The sequence below is a fragment of the Cnephaeus nilssonii genome (genome assembly GCF_951640355.1).
Source record: "Cnephaeus nilssonii genome assembly, chromosome: 3".
Lineage (NCBI taxonomy): Eukaryota > Metazoa > Chordata > Mammalia > Chiroptera > Vespertilionidae > Cnephaeus > Cnephaeus nilssonii.
In genome coordinates, this window is record NC_137074.1 from 72,628,786 (window position 1) to 72,653,055 (window position 24,270).

The 24,270-nt window shown below is 35.5% G+C and overlaps 1 protein-coding gene across 3 annotated transcripts in view; it reads left to right on the forward strand.

Annotated features, from left to right (window-relative positions):
* The window catches only part of CBLB (Cbl proto-oncogene B), a 226,173-nt gene that overhangs the window by 180,196 nt on the left and 21,707 nt on the right, over positions 1 to 24,270 (forward strand). For 2 of the 3 annotated variants that reach the window (XM_079767368.1, XM_079767367.1), the window contains exons 13-17: positions 605 to 699; positions 13,673 to 13,819; positions 17,053 to 17,150; positions 17,266 to 17,397; positions 20,000 to 20,140. In XM_079767368.1, coding sequence (XP_079623494.1) covers positions 605 to 699; positions 13,673 to 13,819; positions 17,053 to 17,150; positions 17,266 to 17,397; positions 20,000 to 20,140 — 613 coding nt within the window. The remainder of the gene's footprint in view (positions 1 to 604; positions 700 to 13,672; positions 13,820 to 17,052; positions 17,151 to 17,265; positions 17,398 to 19,999; positions 20,141 to 24,270) is intronic. The other variant, XM_079767369.1, reaches the window with a different exon arrangement.

Genomic DNA, 24,270 nt, shown 5'->3' on the forward strand with positions numbered 1-24,270 from the left:
ATGAGCAAGGTAACAATTTTGGTTTGTGTCATTTACAAAAGGAAATCTATGTATAAAAGTTTCTGCACTTTGAAAGTCAGAACAGGTCTCCAGTTGCCAGTTTTGCTGAAGTTTGAAAGAGCAGAGGCATTTCTGGTTATACTCATGTACTGTGTTATCGAGAAGCTTAAAAATGTTGTTAGCCCCTGAGAGATACAACTTCAAGCATTTGGGATGAACTGAAATAAGAATTGCACCAGTGCTACTTTTCTCTGTACTGAATCCTTACAGACACTCTAATTTTTCAGTAAAAACTGATCATGCTTGGGGAATTTTACGCTTGATTTACCTAGCTCTCTGTATCTGACTTATAGAAATTATAGTATTCCTTATCACTGTGTTTAAGAATCACGTTGTATTGGATTTCTTTAATGTAACTTGGTACTACTTTGGATGGTGTGAATTATCACTATGGTGCTATTAACTCTTAAAGTAAATTGTATTATATTTCACTTGATTAAATAAACTAAAGTTATAAATTCTTTTTAAAGTTTTTCTAAAGGTGCTATTATTTTAAGGTCCTCCAGAAATTAAATTCTAAACTAACCCTTTGATTTCCTTTCAGGTATTTTCCAATGGTCACCTAGGAAGTGAAGAGTATGATGTTCCTCCTCGGCTTTCTCCTCCTCCTCCAGCTACCACCCTCCTCCCTAGCATCAAGTGAGTTGTATTGAATATAGAGATCTTTGCCCATGCATAAGGATATCGTAAAGAGTGGTTTTGATGCTCTGAGCACAGAAAGTATGGGGAGAATACAAATGTATCAATGAAATGATCCAGCTGTACTTATAAACTGAAATGCCAGAAATCTAGGGCCTTCCTGGTTCTCTGTTGGTGACCACAGCATCTTGGAGACCTACCCTAAGCATTGAGATTCCACATAGAGTAGCAGGGAGCGAAAGCTGTCTTCCCTGCAGCCAAGAGAAGGTGGAGGAGCACATAGCACAGCAAGCTCTCCCTTCCAGTACGCTCTCTTCCTCCGAGATACCACATTTCCCCCAGCTATGCAGTTTGACATCATAAATAAACTTTGGTTCCTCCAATTTTCTCATTTGCCAGATTCATTCATCCATTAAACCCTGTTGGTTATTGTTTTGAATTTTGTCATATTCAGCAGATCTTCCCCATTGCACTATCTTCAGCTCATAGCTGGACAAGCCTTATAACTGATCATATGATATGAGCTCAGAAGTAATATCAATAGATTTTTAAAATTAGAAAAATAGGTTAACCCAGGGGTCTCATTAGAAAAATGGGAACACGGGAGGCACAATGGACAGTTATATACATTTACCAAAATCAAACTAGAATAAAACCAAGTCTTCTGATTCCCATTTTCCTACCCTTCATATTAAATCAGTCTGCCTACTTTTCCTCCAATATGTTTTGTTCTTGCAGCCAATTTAATTTAAATTATGCTTTCCCAAGATCACTTTCTTATGGAAAATACAACATTGTTGCCATAGCTGGTTTGGCTCAGTGGATAGAGTATCAGCCTGCAGACAGAAGGGTCCCATGTTCAATTCTGGTCAAGGGCACGTACCTTGGTTGCAGGCTCCTCACCGGCCCAGGACCTGGTCGGGGCTCGTGCAAGAGACAACCAATCAATATGTTTCTCTTACATTGATATTTCTCACTGTCTTTCCCCCGTCTTTTCCACTCTCTCTAAAACTCAGTGGGAAGATATCCTCATGTGAAGACTAAAAAAATAAAACAACAACCCCCTCCACACACAAAAAAACACCAATAAACAAACACAGCATTGTTCTTTCTCCTAAATTATCCTATACTCTTCTGCAGTAAGACCTACAGAATTTTACCCAACTACAATACTGTTCAATAATTTCCTAGTGCTTGCATCTAATCTTGTTTTGATTTTTTTTTCTGGCTTTGTGAGTTTTTCATTCTGTTCCCTGTTATGCACCACTTTTTTCAGAATTTTTATTCTAAAAGTCCAAAAAAAAAAAAAGTCCACGTCTCTCAAGCTCTATTTCTTTATGAAATGTTTTGTGACTTCTTCAGGCATAATGCTAGTAGTAAAACTGATTCATTCTCATTCCCCTTCCCACCGTTTATTTTCTACACATATAATTATGTACTCTGCTCTACTGTTTTCTAATTTTAAAGTTCCTTTTACATTAAAAAGATTATAAGGTTCTCACATCAAAAGCATATTCTTGTATTCTCTGATTCTCCCATAACACCTGACTGTTTTTGCTCTCTACCAAATGGATACCAAGAATACCTGGTTGCTTGGTTGATTGACTTCATTATCTGCTAAGATTCTCATTTCTAATTGAAACTTTTAGCGCATCTTTTTTTCTCTTCTGGTCACTGAACTCCCACTGTGCATATGAATGCAGAAGAAGGACACACTAGATATGAGCTTACAGACATTTACAATCTACTTTAATATGAAGTTAACATACATGAAATCACTAGAGAGCATTATGCACTAAATTGTATGAATTTGAACTTTTAGTTTTTATATAAGCTTGAGGAGAGGCTATTACAGATTTTGTAAGTCAAGGATGCTTTATAGAAAGGATGGAAATTTCCTGAATCATAGAGGGTAGGCATAATTGGGAAAGGGGGAGTGCATGAGAAAAAGCCAGAGTGTGAAATGTGACATCATTCAGGGGACAGTGGAAAACTAAGCTAATTGGACCGTTTTCCAGTGGTCACTTTTCCTGAAACTGACAGATATGTAGCAGACATAGAAGTTGGAAGCATGTACACACATTCTGTGTAGTGGGCTCTAAATCAGTAGGAGCATATGATACTCGAGCCTCAAGTGAACTCTGGATAAATGTATATGTACTATAACATGTAAGTTCCATTACCTTTGAGAATTCAGAGAACATCAGAAAATGGGGTAAATGAAACTTGCTACTTAAATATTAAATTTTCACATTCTATATATTAAATTTATATTGGCAAGTGGGATAAGAGGCAGAGGTTGCAGTTTGCTTCATTTGTATTTAATAGTAAGTACCCATTTATATATATAAAAGCCTAATATGTGAAGTGTCCCTTCAGGAGTTTGAGGGACCTGGAGTTTAATCACTCCTTATGATGTGCGCTGACCACCAGGGGGCAGCGCGGAATGAAGGAAGACCCCAGCCAGCAGCTGGCAGCCTGGGAAGGGAGGCCCCAGCTGGCAGCCGGCAACTGCTAGGGACTCTACCCATGCACAAATTTAGTGCACGGGGCCTGTTGTTTCTTTATAAATAGAAAAAGAAGAATAAATTTATAGTAAAATGTATTTACTGACATTTTTTGTAATAATTTCATTTGTACATGTTTGTGGATACACTTTCTCCCTCTTTACTCTTGATTTTCCCCTCAATGCAATTGCTTTACTTAACCAGCGAAATATTTTAGCAATGCTTAACTGCAAATTAGCTTTGTATTTTGCATGCTACAAATTAACCATAGTTAATAATACAACTGTTGGATTTTAATGGCACATTTATCTCTCACGTTTATTTTTATTCTTACTATTAGCTAGCAATTGTTCGTTGTAGAAAAGATAGGAAGTATATAAAAGAAAAAAATTAAATGCATAAATACAGGTATATACATACTCCAGATATCAATGCTCAGTTTTAATATTTTGACATTTTTTCTTTAAGACTTTTTTTACATGATTTAGTTAAATTGTAGAGAATTTCATGTCCTCCTTTGTCACTTAATATTTAAGTAAGTGTTTTTCTTAATCCTTTATGCACTGTATTTATTATTAAAACAGCATATAATTCCAAAGTGAACATTAAAATAAAATCAGATCTGGTCCCGGACCTGACTCCAACATTAAGTATTTGTCTGTATCTGAATAAGGGAACTTCTCTGGGCCTCCCTTTCTCACTTTACTAAAAGAAGGGATCAATTTACTTACATGATCTCCAAAATCCTTCTGAGCTTCAACTTTTTAGGTTCTATGAAATATTTTAAGGGGTACGTATCTGTAGTGTTAATTATATATCAAATATTTGGCAACTTGAATATTCATTTGTAGTTGGTTAGTTGTGTCCCATTGCTGAAGCCAGTCTGAGTTGGATACTGCCCTGCTTTTTTAAATTTTTTTTGATATTTTGTCAACCATGGCCTCATTTGAGTTTATAACCAGAGTATAATGAGTTCTATAACCATAGAACAGAGGGCAAAATGTAACTCACTGAAATAGGGAAGTTGGATGGATTTTCAAGTACCTATTTGCATATTGGACTCTTAGTGCATGTTTCAAAAATTAGACCAAAGCAAAATTACAAATTACTACCTAATATAGACTTCTGCAGTCTCACAAATGTTAAAAACCCCAACGTTGAATTCAGTAATGTCAAAGCTAGCATTTACCTTTAAATCTATACCATGTTCTTGTAAATGTTTACTGAGGTGTAATTGTTAAAGTATATAACACTGCTCTGATTCCTACTTACTTGATAAAAGAGGCTACTTTGTGATGATGTTTACTTTCTTGTAAAACTGTATGTTTGCAATTATGTGACTTATTGTGTAATACATCTTGAGACCTAGAAGAAGCTATAATTTATCTTTTAAAAATATTGTCATAAAAGCCAAAACTGTACTAGTGTGTATAGATTCACTTATTTTTTTCTTAAATGTTTTTCTAAATGGTTTCTATTTAATTAACATTGACATTTAGCTGTAAATATAAAAGTTTTAAATAAAACCTTGAGATATAGGTAATTATTTTTTGGTGGGAGGATGAATAAAAAAAAACCTATATGGATTATGTTTACTTTGTAGTGTAAATTTTTACAAAATTACATTTAATCTTAAGATAATTTGATTTTTTTCAAAATTATACTAAATATAACCTGAAACAGTTAAAATATTTATTTTATTTGAAACAAGATGAGATGTTGGAAAAAAGCAAAAGAATATTGCAAGTAATGATGGAATAATTGTTTCCAGGTAAGAGAATGTTCTGGAATGCTGAGGAATGTTTTTATGGGTTTTTTTTAATAAGAATATTTTAATGTGCCTGGTCTTTTAGAGATGAACTTTGTGTACTTTTTGACCTATTAAGATTTCAAATATACATGAACCAATATTACTTGGTTTATATTTTTATAAAAAGGCTCTTTTGTTGTTGGAGGTAGTGGTGTTGATTATTGTCATATACTTTTCTAAACATATAAAGTTGCTAATGTTTTAGGTTCAGTGAATAGAGAATCAGATTTGGCCTAACTATTCTATTTTTATTCAGTTGCATGTTCTGACTGGAGATATATTGTGAACAGATAGAGCCCCATCCTCATTGGAATCGATGCTCTAGTTAGGGGGACAGAAAGGAAACCGGTAACTGTGGTATACTGTCAGGCAATGGTAAATGCTAGGAGGAAAAGTGAAGGGGTAAATAGTGATAGAGAGGTTTGTGCTTTAAATGAGCTCATTGGGAAAGGTAATATTTTAACAGAAACCTACAAAGGAAAGAAAGAGCCACTAGATTGTCTGGGTGACAAGCATGAACAGAACTCATATTCAAAACAGTGAAGTCAGTGAGTCAGCGGGCAATGCGACTGGAGTTGAACAATGATGCAGAAGCTAACTCCTCTGCTGCGTTTAATGCCATGCTAAGAACTTTGGTTTGGTTAGTTTTAGGAGCCATTGGAAGGTTTTAATCAGCAGTATGCCATGATGCTGGTTTGTGTTTTTACAGTTTCACTAGCTGCTCTGTGGAGAAGAGTCTTTAAGAGAGCAAAAGTGGGAGCAGGGAGACCAATGGAGACTTGCAGTCGTCTGATGGGTAGACCAGTGAGAGATGGCCAGGCTTTCACTGGCATGATACTGGTGAAGTTACATGGTCAGCTTTGGGTTGCATTTGGATCCAGCAATGCCTGTTAATAAATTGGATGTCTCTGAGGTATGATAGTCAGGGATGACACTTACATAGATCTTTGGCTAAAAAACAAACAAACAAAAAAACTTGGTGAATGGTTGGTGCCATTTACAAAAGTGAGGGAGATCAAAGAAGGGGCATGTGTGGGAAAGGGCAGAGGTGGTAAAATTAGTACTTATGGATCTGTTGAGTTTGGGATGCCTGTTACACAACACACATCTTCAAATAGAGATGTTGAGGGGATAGTTGGCCATACCATCCAAGCTTTAAACTTTATATTGTATTCAGGCAAATATTTCAATTACTAGTAGTACGTGTCATCAAGTTGGCTCCAACACTGGTGACCCTACAAATGAGTGAACAGTATCTTCTTGGGGTTTCCAAGGGGAAAGAAAATGCAGTAGTATTGCCTTCTGCTGCACAGTAAGTCCAGCCCAGGTCTGTTAAGGTTCGTGGTATAGCACATCACCAAACACATATGATATGTAAATGCCTTGCGGGGGGAAATTTCAGTAGGTACTATCTAAAGCTGATAAATTCCGTTCTACATGGCCTGCACCAAATTTAGTAGACTGGTTACATTCCTAGACATATGAATGTAATTCAGTGAGATTTTTAACAATGTAGGAACTTATATATTTAAAGTATTACCTTCGGGATAACTACATATTCTTTACCCCTGAAATTTTGATATCGTAAAAAACATATTTAGAACATTTCTGTGTAGCAAAATTTTAGTAAACATCACCTTTTATTGGTTATTATAATAATTTTCCTTTATATACTAAACTGTTGGGGAAAATAAACTAGAAATGTAGATTTGTGAATGCAACCTCAACTACTGCCACCTTCTAGTGAGAGTCATCTAAGAGGTCCACACCTGGGCATGTGTGCGTGCCAGGGAGTGTGGTTGTCTTTAAATAGTGGCCAAAGTGGTCCATAGATAGGTAAGTGTAAAACTGTAAGCCTAGACCAGTTTGACTGAAATGATGGGCAAATTCATTGTAAAGTTTTTGCTTTATTTTGCTTTCTTTTTAACTAGAGAGCAAATGACAGAAAAAGAAAAGAAAAAATGTACTAAGCTACAGAAGCTATCAAAACAAATATCACATTGTAATTTTTAAAAACTTCAGGGTAATGAGCCTGATGGACATTTTTCATCTTGTATATGGTGCACACTAGTCTACATTCTCTTATGCTTGAAGTCAAAAGAGCAGGAAAACACTTTTTGTTATTATGTAGGCAATGTGTACTACAGTTTTACATTAATCCAGTTTATTGGTATGTTCAATTAGAGATTTTGAGGGGATTAGTATCACTGCGTTAAATATAATGTGGTGGAAACTTTTTTAATGGAAGTTACAACTATAATTAAGAATTACTCTATTTTATTAACCCTAGTGAACCCTAGTGAGTGAACATTGTTGGTTTTTTATTAATCCTTGTACCGGCCTTCATTCTGTTACCTTAAAATCTTTTTAGACATGCTAAGTTGATGTACTATTTTTGTTTATTATTTTGCCTTTGCTAGATGGAAAAGTGCACTATTACCAAAGCTGGCAGTGCCCTGTAAGTAACAGTTGGCATGGTATAGAGGAGATGGTGTGAAACAGGTCCTTCTTTTCACTTTGTTCGTTGTGATCCCTATCACATTTTTCTTTTGTTGATGGAGCATATAGAAATGTTTGTGCATTTGGTTTGGACCCATTGATATGATTCAGTATTTGAAACTCAGACTTAATTTATAAATCAGTGTGATTATGCAGAAAAGAAAGGTTAAGTTTTGTTTAAACTTCCTGCAAAGCAGCTGGACTATCCTAACATAGGTTTTCTAGTGTTTTGTTGGGGAATTGCTGGAACCTACTTGTTGACACATGGATAAGAAGAATTGAGGGCTGCAAATATATCATTTTAAACCAGCCTCAACTAAAAGAGCAGTAGTGTGTGAAAAGGATCCAAATAAATAATATGGGTATTTGGAGGATGACTATAATCTGGGTGGGGGAATGCCACTAATTCCACTAACCTTTCATTTTCTCCATCTAAAAGCTTTGATGGGAACTGGTATTAACATTACCCCATTAGTCTGACCAATCTGTTACCTGTAATTTATGATCACAAACAATTAGGTAGTCTTTGATGCACATGTAAGTCACTGGATTCTGTTTAAAGATACAATCTAAATCATATTCCTTATACTGTCTCTTTTTTGTTCCACAGAGGCATAATCTACCATATATTCTCCATTTCTCCATGAACATATTGATCCATTGATAGAAAATGTGTAGCGTTAGAAAGAGATTTTATTTTCATATTAAATAAGGACATCTTCACGTATTACACTATGTCCAAGCATTTCTTAGGTTTCTGTTAACATTTCTCCATAGGCTCAAATTAATTAAATAACGTTTTGAAGGCCACTAGGAAGATTAAGCATATTTGTTTGTGAAAAGATGCTATGGCCAGTATTTTAAATGAGTTAAAATAAATTTTAATTGTAAAATACAATATTTCCAATTGTTATTAAAGCATAATTTATTTACAGTAAAACCCTAATGTTTAATGTACAGTTTTGTGAGTTTTAACAAATGCATAGTCATGTAATCACCACCACAATGAAGATCTAGGACTATTCATTATTCAATAAACATCCCTCCATGTCTTGTGTGAATTTCTCCTCTCACTGCAAACCCATGGAAATTACCAGTCTGATTTATGTCCATATAGTTTTGCTTTATCCAGAAGGTCATATAAATAGAATCATACAGTATGTAGCCTTTTGAGTCTGGTTTCTTTCTAGGGAGCATAATGCATTTGAGATTTAGCCCTGTTGTCACGTGTGTCAATAGTCTGTTCCTTTTATTGCTCAGAGTAAGCATTCCATTGTAAAGCACACCTCCACTGAGGAACATTTGGGTCATTTTCATTTTTTTTGCTATTGTAAGTAATGCCACTTTAAATATCATCATGAAGTCTTTAATATTTGGCATATATTGGAAAATTAGGGTATCGAGAAAAGTACAAGTTTCCTCAACATTTATCTTTTTGATTGCTAAAGCAGACCCTAAAAGTATTAGAAGTAATGCTGGTCCTGAATAAGTTAATTTAAAAATTAACTTGAAATTTGTTTCTCCAATTTAAAAACAAGTCATTGAAAATGCATATAATTTAAGCATATGAAACCTAATAATATGCCACACTGACTTTCCTTGGTGATGAAAGAACCCTCAAAATTAATACGTATATTATAAGCCTTACTCTGATATATCGGGGAAATGACTTACATGTGGCACACGTGTAGCCATTTCAAATTCAACTATAGTTGGTGTTAGCACTTCTCTGGGCTATTATTTCTCTGTGTTAGATATTTCCTCTGTTAGAATTTGGGATAGTTACAAAAAATATGGACCAGTTTGCATTGCAGGCTCTAAAGATTCAGTTTTAATAAAATACTTTTTAAATGCCTTGTCTTCATATAGTCTTAAATAAAGAATCTTACATGTTTAAAACCAGAAAAATAATGTATTATATTTAAATGCTTTTCTAGATTATGAAAGGATCCTAAAAATGTTTTTTCTTTTCCATTAACAGCTTGGTCATGTATTCCTGTAATAACCAGTCATTATTTTCCTCTAAAAGCTTGTGGGCACTCCCCTGGACACATACCATGGCAGGCCTTTGTTGATTCAGGGTCTGCCCTTAAGTACTTTGCAATTCAAGACAAATAGAAGAGAGACCTAGGTGAATATTTAAAAAATTCGGTGTCAGTGGACAAGTATAAGTAAATACACACAATAGAAAAGACATGTTTATGTCAAGGGCAATGTCACAGGAGGTTCATGTATAGAAAGTGAAGATGGATGTTTCTACTTTGCTTTCTTTCTGAAAAACTGGGTGGACTAACTGAGGTATTAAGATTTGCTCAACTGAAACCTATATAATTTTATTAACCAACTAGAGGCCTGGTGCCAGTAGTTGGTCTTCAGATAACGTTCTGTCAACAAGGCTGGCTTCTTTAAGCTTCAGAGGTACATTGTGCCAATAATTGGTCTTCAGACATATTCTGTTGCCAAGGCAGCCCGGGGTAGGACCATGAGGAATCGGGCTCCCTCCTCCCTCCTGTCAGGGTCCAGGGTGCAGGTGAACAGGATTTGGCGCTGTCAGGGCGCTGGCAGAAAGCTAATCAATGGCTGATTCCATGAGGAATTGGGCTCTCTCTTGTCAGGGTTGGGAGTGGGGGCGGGGGGGGGGGGGCAACTGGAGGCGGGGCAGGCCATGGGGAGGGGCTGCAGGAGGTTGGGGGAGCCTATTGGCCTGGATCCAGCTGGTTGGACTCCGCATTGCACGGGTAGGGTCCCTAGGCCTGGCCGGCGATCAGGGCCTATCAGGGCTTTCCTTCACCCACTGCTGGCAGCTGGCCCTGCCCCCACCCCCGCCACTGCCACTGCTTGCCATCTGTGTGGCAGCACCCCTCCCCCCTGCCACCAGTCGCCTCCCTCTGTGGGTGACAGGAGTGGGGTGCAATCGCTTGGCTGGCCTGGGCCTTCCTCTGCGGGGCGATCGCTGGCTGGCCCTGCCCACCCACCACAGCATTGCTTGGCTAGGGCGCCAGTGCGTGTCATAGCATGGTCGTCTGGACAGTAGTTCTGCTATTCAACCGTCAGTCGATTTGCATATTATGCTTTTATTATTATAGATGTCACCCCAATAAATTCAATAAAAAAAGAATTGCTCAAATGAAGGGAAGGAAAGAACTTGCTAGGGTGATGTCTGAAGTATGTTATATAGGTAAATCCAATGTGATCTGTAGAAGGCACTCCTCTGATTATACATGGTGGGGCAAATGTAGGTTCACAGTTGTTCATATGGAAAATAATACAACAATAAATAAATAATAATACAAGAATAACCTCTGTGTTTCATGTATTCACAGCTGTACACCTACTTTTACCCACCCTGTATGCCTCACACCAGGAATATAGAATGCTGTAGCAAGCATGTCAAAGTCACAGTCTGCCAGCCGCGACTTTGACATGCTTGCGAGGAATGCACCTATGAGCCTTCAGTTTCAAAATATAAAAATCACTAAGAATAGCGTTAGATCATATATTTTTTGTTTTAAATGTGTACATGAAGAAAATGGATGTATTACTCAGTGACGGCTCAAATAACTAGCACACAATGAATTTTACAAGGTTGTGGTGAGGATGGCTGTACATCTTTGAGAGTATGTGTTCTGTACATTACCAGTTTATTAGCTCAACAATGGCAGCCACAGTGCAGAACACTCCATCAACGTGTGATGATAATATAAAGAAAGTGAAGCAATAGGTGTAAATGGTAGGATGGTTCACTTGGCATCTTTAACTTGGAACCAGCCAAATAGAATTTGCTTCAATTTATTTAACTGGTATCCTAAAAATTTCCCTTACACTCAATCAGTGACTGCACATTTTTCCATGTCCCAAAGTTAGATATTTTCTCTACTGCCAAAAGTAAAGTAAACATACATGATTGCTAATGAAAATTCTTAAACTAATTATTTTACCACTTATTTAGTTGCAACTTAAATTGAACCTGCTTATTGAATGAGTTTGTGAAGAGGAAAAAAATTCCCACATATAATTACACATATTGTAATTGTTTGCATGAATCAAGATTTCTCTTTTGGTATTTTGTATACAACTTCTTTATCTTCATTGTACCTTCCTCTTACATTCTATTTTTAATTAAGACTTTATTTTTTAGAGCAGTTTTAATTTCAAAACAAAACTGAGGAGAAGGTACAGAGATTTCCTCTATGCCCCCTTCCCAGTCAAGTGCCTCGCCTTCCCTGCTTTGATTTTCATTTCCTTCAGAAATACTCCCTCAGTAGATTTGCAGGGGCAGTGGGGGTGGGGGAGAGAGTAAGTTGAAGAGAAAATATAGAACCAGCCGCAACAGATGTGATTTCAAAATTGTCTGTTCTAGTCTCATAATGCAGTGCTCCTTTAAAAACTTAAATCTCTGGAAGTCACCTGCATCAGGCAGGTAGTAGAACTTTTCTGACATTGATATGATTGTTGAATATTTGGTCAATAGGTCTTATTCTTTTACACAGTATATATTTGAATTGAATATGAAAAAAGTTTCATTATGAATGAAAGTATTAGGGCATAGAAAGGGTATATATTTTTCTCATTTCATTTGCTAATAGAACCAACCCACTTTGGTGCTCGAGTTAGCCTAATTGATATATCCATGTTTATAAGAGTTTGTGGAAAGGTTGTGTTTGAAATCCCTGCTCTAATCAAGCCATCACTTTGCAGTCCATATCCTCACCGGCCTTCATTTGAAATGTACATCTCCCAAGGTTACACCATGGAAGGGGTAATCCTTAGTTTATTAATAAGGTTATTAGCTTGTGCTCTGGGCACTGACAGTGGACTTGGTCACTGCATCACTGTGCTTTTATCCCACCATGAACTGTCATTTAAATTCCAAGATCGCTCAAATAAGAATTCAAAATCGGTATTGAAAAAGTCTCCAAAGATGGGTAAAAATATACTTTTGAAAAATCTTATAAGCAATTTTTCTTTAATTTCTGAACTTCCTAGAGGCTCAGTTATCATTAAAACTTGAAAACCTTCAGGTTTTCAAAGCAGCTTATAATGGACACAAAGAAAGCCCTTTAAATTGTTTTCATTCTAACTAGTGAGAAGATCAAAATGAAAGTTATTTCAGGCATGCTTGATGGCGAACATACCAAAGCACTCTTGCTCCCTCTACAGAAGGTGCTTCAAAATTGCAGTCACAAAGATATTTTATTTTTATTTTTTAATTTAATGAAATAGATTTGCCATGAAGTTCATGATGATTAACAAAAAGTTTTGGCTCCATATGTATCTCCACTGTCTTGCAAACTGGATGGTTGTCCTAAAGTTCATCAGGATAGGTTTGTGCGTTTCTAATTTGGTATTTCTCTCTTGCATCAGCAAGGGTTAAACTCCAGTAACAAAAACTGTGAAAACAGAAGGTTTTTGTTTGCTTGGCTTTGCTTAATTTATTTACTTTTATGGACGAATAAAATGTTTGAACATATATTAGGTGATCATCTTACTCATTTTCATTCTTTTTCATTTAAGCCAGAAAAATAATGTACTATTCTTCAACAACTTAATTAGTTTTCTCATTATCTACTTCTAATTGTTTCGGTCATTTTTATTTCTTGGTTGTATTTGGAAAAAAATAATTTAAACTGTGACTTCACAGGAGGAAGAATTGTTTCATTTAATTAAACTGGATTTTTTTTTCAATTATGGGTAATATTTACTAAAGACAGAAAGTTTGACCTTTCTATAGGAACTTCATTAATATACTAGTATAAAGTTTCCATGCATATACATATATATTATCTTAATTTACTGATGGAAGTTAAATTGGAACAAAATGTTAATATTTTAGTAGCTTTGCTTTGAATAGTTTTATGCATTTTCTCTTACAACTCCAAGATCATTTTATTTGACAGCTTACTAGTTTTTCTTACTATGCCATTTAAAATTATAAGTATAACAATTCTTTTATTTCATTAGTATAGTCTTAACAAAAGATTGAAAATTCTTTTCTTTGTATTTAGCATTTCAATAAGCCCTTCTGCTATTACCTTGTAATTGAAAAATGAATACACATGACAAAGTAGCTTCTTTAATTTGATTATGTCACATCAGACTTACTTGTTCTAAATTATTATGCTTATACTAGACTGGATTTTTTTTTCCCCTCTGGTAGGTGTACTGGTCCTTTAGCAAATTGTCTTTCAGAGAAAACAAGAGACCCAGTAGAGGAAGATGATGATGAATATAAGATTCCTTCATCCCATCCTGTTTCCCTGAATTCACAGCCATCTCATTGTCATAATGTAAAACCTCCTCTTAGGTAAGAATATGGGCACCTTTTCGATCTCTTCACATCTGCATACACGTTATCATTTGTGATGTTCATTTTTAAGCAATTAAATCATATCTATTTATTAAAAATCCTTGCTTTCTTGCTCAAAGCCTCTTCCTCCTATATACTGTTTTCTGAATTACTTTCAGAAAAAACTAAAATATACAAATTTTTCAGCAAGTCATTTGACTAATTTAGTTGACTAGTAAGTGTAATGGAACATTCTTTTGCCCCTCTCTCCCTCCCTAAAAACAAATCATACTCTGATCAAATTTTGTTGATGGTTACCTATAGTGATTAATTCATGAATTTCCATAAGCTAATTTCAATCAATTTTTATAAGTTCTAAGTACATATCTCATGAAGAAAAATTTGTGCTTAGAAACTAAGGTATTATGCCAACCATCCTTAGAATTTTTCTTCATGATGTAAAGAGTAGTGTAATTTCTATTCATTTCCCATCTTGATGTGCTACCTCCTTCTATTCAGATCTTGAAGAAAAAGAGAAAAAAACCCTAAAACTTTTTCTCTTAACTGCTTTTTATCAGGTACTATCTATCTTCCTTTTGCTTGGATCAAATAAGAATGTGAGGAATAGTGTTTTTTTCTTGTCAGTTATTTATTCTCACTATACTAGAGACATCCTTGATCTTTGAAGTAGCAGCCCCATTGAAGTATATAAGAGTTATTAAAAATGGGTGTTGTGTATTGAAATATTAACTTGTCTTTTTTAATTGAATTAGTAAACCATAATATATTATTATTTATTTTTTTTAAAGCCTGACATATATCAGGTACTCAATAAGTGAAATCTCAGCTTCAAAACTTACTTTCTAAGCCTCAGTTTTCTTTGTGTAATAACATCCCTGGAGCTGTGCTGGGAACATAAACTAGGGTTCCACTGCTGCTGTGGCCCAGCCTTCTGCCTGCCAGTGTCTCTTGATTGACTAAGAGATAGGAGAGCCCTTGAACACTTCAATCATCTATGCCATCTTTATTTAGTGTACTGTTTCCTTTTGAGGTCTAGTCAATCAACAGAAAGCATTTTATTTGTGCAGCTTTCCCTTTTCAGATGAGAAATCTAAAAATGTTCTTAATGCCTTTCTCTGAGTATTGAACTGAGACAGAAAATGCAAAGTTTAGAAAAGAAAAGCAACTCTTCATTATAACCAGAGATCTGTCTTAATGAGTGATCCTGGTTGGAATTATCAACACTCTGCCAAGTTATTAACTGGGATTATTAACATTCTGGAGTACAGGGCTTCATATTTCAAAGCAAGAACCGAAGTATTTCTTGCTAATTGCTGGTGTTTAAGACATTTGCTGCTAAAATAGTATAATTGAGAAGACAAAGAAATAACTGAGAGGCAATTTATTGTATCAGGAGAACCAAGTGTCTACTACTCTTATAAGAGAAAAAAAGTTATTCCTTTACGTCAAATATAAATTATTACAATTTTCAATTCCTTTGACTCTTACAAATGTGTAGTAATTTTTAAAAACTGAAATAAGATGAAATATTTCTGTCTACACGGTATCATTATTTTTCATTGCTGGAGAAGTGAGGGGTATAATTTTAATACTTTAAATTTTAATTGTCACATCATATTGGATGAGCTATTTGATGGCAGGCCTCCCAAATCTAGAATATAAAATTGAATTATGTCCACCATTACCATCTTTGTAGTGTTATAGAGAAGTAATAAATGTTGATAATCCCTAAACTTAATTGGAGTGCATTTTTTATCTAATTTGTTCTTGAAAGCTGATGGATGAGTTTCTTCTTATGTCCTCCACAAAACACTCTTTAAGCTTAAACAGTTTTTTCTCCTCTGTTCCCCCTTACTCTTTGGAACATCAGAAGAATCAAATGGTCAATATGTGGAAAAAGTTAAACAGTAGATGAATAATTCAATTCAGTTTCAGTAAAAATCAATCATTATTATGAAAATTCAATACATGCTAACTATTTTTAAATGAAACATCTCTGGCCCCTTGAAGAGAGGTGGCTACCTGAGAGAATGGAAATGAATTACAAATGAAGCACTCTTACAATAACTATTTAAATATCCACTATCTCCTCCATTATGTATGTGATTCTATTTTGCCCCAAGAATTCAGAGGAAATTAGAGAAAAGTAAAATCTAAACTCTGCTTTCTGTATAGCTCTTTGTGAGCAGAAGTTGATGAACAGAGAATTCATTGTTACACAGCTATATTCTGAAGATAACACATGGTCTGTATCTTCTCTTCCTGTTGCTGTCTTCCCATGCCCCAATTTTAACCATTGTGTTCATAGTATGATTTCAACAGCAAAAATAAGTTTTAGTAAGTATTATTCTTATAGACACAGATCAAAATATTTGTTGTATACCCAAGACTTTTGCTAAAGTCATTTTTGTACAGTTGTCGGAACTGCGAATGTCTTATTTGTGGCAGCAGTGAAATTATACTATAGACTCTAGGTCTTTGAATATGCCTATCCGATTTTTTTAATGACTTTTTTTAATATGTTGTTTGTTTGTTTTTGTTTTGTTTGTTTGTTTTGGAGAGAGGAAGGGAGAGGGATAGAGAGATAGACACATAGATGAGAGCGAAACATCAATCAGCTGCCTCCTGGACGCCTCCTACTGGGGATCGAGCCCACACCCCAGGCATGTGTCCTGACTGGGAATCGACCCATGACCTCGTGTTTCATGGTTGGACACTGAACCACTGAGCACACCAGCCAGGCTGCCCATTAGAATTTTAATGCAGTTGCTGATCATTTAATATTGTTCTCCATCTTTGATGGGCTCTAGTTTGTTATAAAGATAGCTCAAATTACAGAAATAAAAATATAATGTTAAATAATGTATTTCTTTGCTTTATTACATTTTTTTCTTCAAAAACTTGACAAAGTATTAGTGAACTATTTCAAAGCAATATGTTAATTTCAAAGATGTGTTTCAAGTACACTTTTTGTGACTATTGTAATTTTTAGTTTCACTTAAAAAAGGTAATTTGTGTTCAATGGGGTATTTATTTCTACTTTGTGAAAATATTTGAGTAAGAGTATCTAGATAATGTTACTTGTACTTTTCCCAGAAAAGCAACTTAATTATATTTATTTTCAAACTTTATTATGTGAGCTGGGTTGCTAGTTCCCATCACCCTCCCAAGTGACTTTTAAATGGAAAGTAATTATCCTTATGATTTTTATCCTCTGATCTCTGCCATAGGTCTTATGATAATGGTCATTGTATATTGAATGGAACACATGGTACATCTTCAGAGATGAAGAAATCAAACATCCCTGAGTTAGGCATATATATAAAGGGTATGTATAATACATATTATCTTTATATTCTACATCTTAATGGTCAGAATTTAAAGGCAAAAGTCCATGCCAATGTTGAACTGAAAATACATTAAGATTTTGTGTTATCCTCTAGGAGATGTTTTTGATTCAGCCTCTGATCCAGTGCCATTACCACCTGCCAGGCCTCCAACTCGGGACAATCCAAAGCATGGTTCTTCACTCAACAGGACGCCCTCTGATTATGATCTTCTCATCCCTCCATTAGGTTGAAACCTTTTTTAAAAATTTCTAATAAGCCACCCTGCCTCTTCTTTTACTTAGTATCTGAATTATCAGAAATCGGAGTTTCATGTAATGAAGACTCACTAGGTTCTGAATCTGTCTGAATTAGAATGGATTCTTCAGGTGATGGTGCTCTCAAGTTCATTTGACCATTATTCCATTTAGAGGATTGAAGCAATGGTGTCAATAGCTGGCCCTCAGACTTTTATCAAGTTATATCTTCATGTACTAAATGTAGTCTACAAAAAAAATCTATGAGAGCATTGTTCAGGCACTTGTGTTCTAGTAGATTTGAAGTGGTCATCTCAAATTTTCTTTAAGTACAGTTTTTAATGAATGTGTACTGTTTCTTTCAGCATAAGATGATCCGGTCCCACTTAGTTACATTATGGAAAATTATATATTCTATTGTAGAGAGCTGAGAATAAATTATCTTATCACCATTGCAAAGAATTATTTAAAAAAACACACATCCAATGAATCTAAATTTTTGTTTCAAATTTTAATATGAAGAAGCATACTTTGTGTTTGGTGTGTGTACCTGTGTGGAGATACACAGGTGTGTATGCATGCTAAAGTTGGCTGCCTGTGTTAATTCCTTAAGTCTAGGTGGGAAATTTCTTGCCCTATTTTTAGAGGAAGTCAACTAGAACCTTCACACACATTAAGGCTTTACAATAATGGGTCACCATAATGTAAAATAATATATGATGAAGGTCCATTTTTAAGCTTCTCAGAATTATTAGACTACCAGAAATGTGAAGTAAACCTTTTTATTTTTTCTTCAAACACCATCAACCAGTGTTTCCAGTTACACTATTGCGGTGTCTTTTACTCTCCTATTCTTTTTATTTTACACTTGAAACCTCTCCTGTCCTTTCAGTAGTTCAGTGCTTTATTCTCACCTACATGAACAACAAGTCTTCTAACTTCTTTATGAGGTATATTTCTCCCTTATTCTTCCTATACAGTAATGTTTGACCTGTTACCCAAGTCTACAGGATCTAGGTGATCACCGTTCAATAGAACTTCATGTGATGTAAAGGTCTATATATTCACACGTGTGACGGTGGAACTGAATTTTAGTGAAATTTAAACTAAATAGCTACATGTGCATGGTGACTACTATATTGGGCAGTACAGACAAATGCTCCAACCTATCTTTTTAACCCCACTTTCCTCTGTACATCTCATGCCTTATTCACACTGTTTACTCTGTCTAAAAGACACCATCTTCCCATTTGACAAATATTTTGAGCCACTGATAGCCCAGACCTTCTTGTTCTTGGTAACACCTTGCTTAATGCCAATTTCTTTATTCCTCTTCCCTCTTAAAATGAATCTCTCTGTGGGACCTATGGGACTTTCATCTTGAATAATTAGTGAACTTTTCTTAGATCTCCTTATGGACTTTAAGCTCTTTGGGTAAGATCCTTGTGATTTAGATCTTCACGTTACCTATGTGCCTGGCATGGTGCCCGACACGGCTGAAAAAGTATTTGAATGAATCAGATAATTTTGCAGGTAGCTTAAGGTTGGAATGATAACAGAACTATCTCTCCTATACCTTCACATATTTTAAGTTAGAAAAATATTTTTGATCATTAGAGAAAATACTTTCAGTATTTTTTGCAAAGCAAGCTGCATGAATTGTAAAACTATTTTCTTTACGTATACCTTTTTGTTTGTCAGTAAATTTAAATATGTGTGAGTTTTTGTTACTGGAATATGTAGCTATTTATTTATACACTGTTTTCATTCGCAGAGCATTTGAGATTGCTTACATACTCTGCAACTTAATTTTTTGAAAGAATCATTATAAGGGAAAATGTGCACAGAATAGTACATGTGGCAGGGGGAAATAGACAAAAGCATTCCACAGTGTTCTGTAGTTGCTAAAACTGGAAAATATGCAAATATGAGTAATTAGCTTTGTGACCACTTAACTGTTTCATTTTAATATGCAAATATGAGTAATTAGCTTTTTTCACTTAACTGTTTCTCTTTAGAGATATATTGTAATAGAAAAATATATTTTTCTCCTGTAGGTGGTCATTTGCTGTATATTTTGATAATGAAATATATGGAGCATTAGCTTCAATAAATTACAACCTAGTAGGATAAAATTTAAAAGATAATCTATTATGTGACATTAAATCTTTGTGCATAGTGTGATTTTCTAATTAGAGGCTGTTACACAAAAAGTTCTGTTTTGATGGTGTGACATAATTTTTAGTTCAAAATTCTAGTCTCTTCATAATCTAAAGTTCACAGGTGAATAGTAAGCTGTTTCATAACCTGCAGTGCTGCTTTTTAATAGAAAGACCTGGGAAATAGGAAAAGTTTGCACACACACGTGTGTGTGTGTGTGTGTGTGTGTGTGTGTGTGTGTGTGTGTCTGGTTTGCTGCTTCCATAGTCCACAAAATATTTAACTCCCATTATCAAAGTTGGTGAACAGCTGGATAAACACTGCAGGTGAAGTTCTTTATAAGCAACAAGAGAAAATCAATAATTGCTTTGGCCTTATACTGTGTTTTGACTAATGAAGTTCTGCTCTTGATACTGACCTTTCTTTAAATGCAGGTGAAGGTGCTTTTGATGCCCTCCCCCCTTCCCTCCCACCTCCTCCACCTCCTGCAAGGCATAGTCTCATCGAACATTCAAAACCTCCTGGCTCCAGTAGCCGGCCATCCTCAGGACAAGACCTTTTCCTTCTTCCTTCAGGTAGGAGAGAAAACTTTTCACTTAAAGCAAAAATATTTCTAAGGTCATACTGTCAAATGAATAATTCATTGGTTTCTATCTCCTTGGCAAAAAAACAAACAAACCCTGAGAGGGAAAATAGCAGTTGGGTAGGTTTGTTTGTCAATTGGTTGGTCTAATTCAGGGGTCCTCAAACTTTTTAAACAGGGCGCCAGTTCACTGTCCATCAGACCGTTGGAGGGCCGGACTATAGTTTAAAAAAAAAAACTATGAACAAATTCCTATGCACACTGCTAAGTCGGCTGCTAAGCAGGACAGGCAGCGGCGGCAAAAACACCCAGCGGGCCGGATAAATGTCCTCGGCGGGCCGCATGTGGCCCGCGGGCCATAGTTTGAGGACCCCTGGTCTAATTGCAAAAGGATTACAAAAATGGCAAAAGCAGTAGGAAGAATAGAATGTGGAAATGGTGCTGTAGACATCATCCCAGTCCCAGATAACACCCTTGTGTTACCAAAGCATCCCTGAGAACCAGAGGGCTCCATGATTGGGCTAATCATGATGGTGGGGACAAAATTTAGACTTTGTCTCTGATTCTGAGTGCAGTAATTTTTTTTAGTAAGTTTTAAAAATGTTACTACATATATTTTAGGGGCATAATTTCATTCAAAACATTTTGGTAAATTACGTTGTTATAACAGTGATAAATTTTTTTGAATTACCTTCATTTTATTGTTTTGTTACTGTTTTTACTTTTAAGTAATCATTAGTAACAGTACTGAAAAGTATTCATGGGGACTTGACTGTGACCTTTATAAAGTGGTATCATGATGTGGCTACCAAGGGAGCTTATGCTATGAAGCTGACAAGTCAATCAGGTTTTTTGACTCTAGGAAGTTTTTAGATTACTGCTTCGATTTCATAGTAGATATCAGTCTGCATAGATTTTCTGTCTTCTTGATTCTGTCTTAGAGGATTGTATGTTTCTAGGAATTTGGTTCTTCCAGGTTGTCCATTTTCTTGGACTATAATTGTTTGTAGTATCCTAGCCTATATAATAAAAGCCTAATATGCTAAGTGTTCAGTTGTCCAGTGGGCCGTTCAACCAATCAAAGCATAATATACTAATGATATGCTAGGGCCACTCAACTGCTCGCTATGACGTGCACTGACCACCAGGAGGCAGACACTCCAACTGGTAGGTTAGCTTGCTGCTGGGGTCTGGCTGATTGGGACTGAGCAAAATGGGCCAGACATGCCCTGGAGCCCTCCCACAGTCCCTCCCTGGCTGGCCAACCGGTGGAATCCCTCGGCTTGGCCTGCATCCTCTGGCAATCCGGGACCCCTTGGGGGATGTTGGGAGAGCCAGTTTCGGCCCGATCCTGCAGGCCAGGCTGAGGGACACCCGCTGGTGCATGAATTCATGCACTGGGCCTCTAGTTTTCTTATATCATTTGTATTTCTGTGGTGCCTGTTGTCACCTCTCCTCTTTCAATTCTTGTTTTCTTAGTCTGGTTAAAGTTTTATAAATTTTATTAGTCTTTTCTAAGAACCTCTTTATATTGTCTTTTTAGACTCTATTTCTGTTGTTTCCACTCTGATCTTTGTTATTTCCTTCCTTCTACTCTTTTTGGGCTTTGTTCATCTTTTTCTAGTTCCTTTAGGTGTAATGTTAGATTGTTTATTTGAGATTGTTTATGTTTCTTGAGGTAGGCCTGTATTGCTATATATCTCCTTCTTAGAACTTCTTTTGCTGTGTTCGATAGATTTTGGGGTCATTGCGTTTTCATTTTTATTTGTCTCCAGATGTCTTGATTTCTTCCTTGATCTCACTGTTAAGTAGTATGCTAAGTTATATGTTAGGATTCATTGTTTAGTAGCATGTTATTCATCTTCCACATTTTTGTGTGTTTTTCAGTTTTCTTCTTGTAATTGATTCCTAGTTTCATACTACTGTGAAAGAAGATGCTTCATTGGACTTCAGTCTTTTTCAGTTTATTGAGATTTATTTTGTGGCCTACTATTTGATCTATCCTGGAAAATGTTCTACATGCACTTAAAAAGAATGTACATTCTTATACTTTTGGGAAAGTGTCCTAAAAATATCAACTTAGTCCTATGGTATGAAGTGTCATTTAAGGCAACTATTTCCTTGTAGATTTTCTGTCTCTATGGTCTATCCATTGATATCAATGGGATGTTAAAGTTTTTTATTATTACTATATTACTGTTGATCTCTTCTTTTATGTCCTTTAAATACTTAATATATTTATATGCAACTGTGTTACATGTGTAGATGTTCACAAGAGTTATACTTTCTTGTTGAATTGATCCCTTTATCATTATGGAATGTTCTTTTTTTCCCCTCATTACAGCCCTTGTTTTAAAGTTTATTTTGTCTGATATAATTATTGCTACCCCAGCTTTGTTTTGTATCCAATTGAATGAAATATCTCTTTTTATCCCTTTACTTTTAGTCTGTGTCTTTCAATCTGAAGTGGGACCCTTGTAGGCAATATATATATATGGGTCTAGTTATATTATCCATTCACCCATGCTCGGTCTTTTGATTGGAGTATTTAGTCCACTTACATTTAAATTAATTATTGATAGTTGTTTAGATACTTTTACTTTATTATTTTCTGTTTTTTAGTTTTCTCTGTTCCTTTCTTATTTTCTTGCTCTTTCTTGTATGTTGATGACTTTCTATAGTGTTGTATTTGGATTCCTTTTTCTTTATTTCTTGTACATCTCTTATAGATTTTTGGTTTGTGGTTACTATGTGCTTCATATATACAAGCTGTTTATAGCAGTTTAAGTTTATGATTGCTTCAATTTGAATGCATTCTAAAATCACTATCATTTTTACTCATCCCTACATACTTATATTTTGTCATTTTGTACTTTGTGCATGTGTTTATGTGTATCCCTTAATTTATTGTTGTAATAACACATAATCTTCTAACTTTTGTCTTTAACCAGTTAACTGCCATGCATCCAAAATGGAAACCATCCCCACATGCCACATTATTTTGAATTGAATTGTGCCTATAGATGCTTGTGGCATACAAAGGGTTCATGCTTGTACAAGCTTTATTGTTGGATGATCCATAGCTTTTCCTAGACGTTTGCCTTTGTCAATGAGATCTTTTTTTCTTTCCTGTACTTTCTTATTTGTTTTTTTTTATTTTTTCTTTCAAATTAAAGAAGTCACTTAACATTTCTTATAACACTGAGTTAGTGGAGATGAACTCCTTTATTTTTTTCTTGTCTGGGAAACTCTTTGTTGCTCCTTTGATTCTAAATGAAAGCTTTGCTGGGTAGAGCAATCTTGTTTGTAGATCCTTGCTTTTCACCATTTTGAATATTTCATGCCATTCCCTTCTGGCCTGCAAATTTTCTGTTGAAAAACAGATGATTGCCTAATAGAGCTCCCTTTACATAACTAACTGCTTGAGATTTTTTTCTGTGTCTTTAACCTTTGGGATTTTAATTATGTGTCCTAATGTGGGCCTCTTTGGGTTCACCTGTTTGGGGCTCTCTATACTTCCTGGACCTGTACATCTGTTTCCATTGTTAGATTAGGGAAGATTTGGTTGTTATTTCTTCAAATAGTATTAAATCCCTTGCTCTTTCCCTTGTAGTGCCTTTGATGCAAATGTTGTCACAACTGATGTTGTCCCAGAAGTCGCTTAAACTATCCTTGTTTTTTAAAATTCTTTTTTCTTTTGCAGTTCTAATTGGGTGTTTTTAACTCGCTTGCCTTCCAGTTGGCAGACTTGATCCTCTGCTTCATCTGATCTATTGCTGAATCCAGCTAATTTCATTTCAGTTATTGCATTCTTCATTTCTGACTCATTTTTTTGGTGTGTTTTTTTTCTATCTCATTTTTACCTTTCCACCTCACTGTTGATGTTCTTACTGATTTCATCTACTCTTCACCTACATTTATTGAGCATCCTTATAACCAGTGTTTTGAACTCTGCATCTGGTAGATTGCTTGCCCATTTCATTTAGTTCATTTTCTGGTTCTTTTGAGACATGTTTCTTTGAGTCCTCATTTTGGCTGACTCCCTGTGTTTGTTTCTATGTATTAGGTAGATCTGCTTCATCACCCAGTCTTTGCAGTGTGGCCTAATGTAGCTGTCCTGTG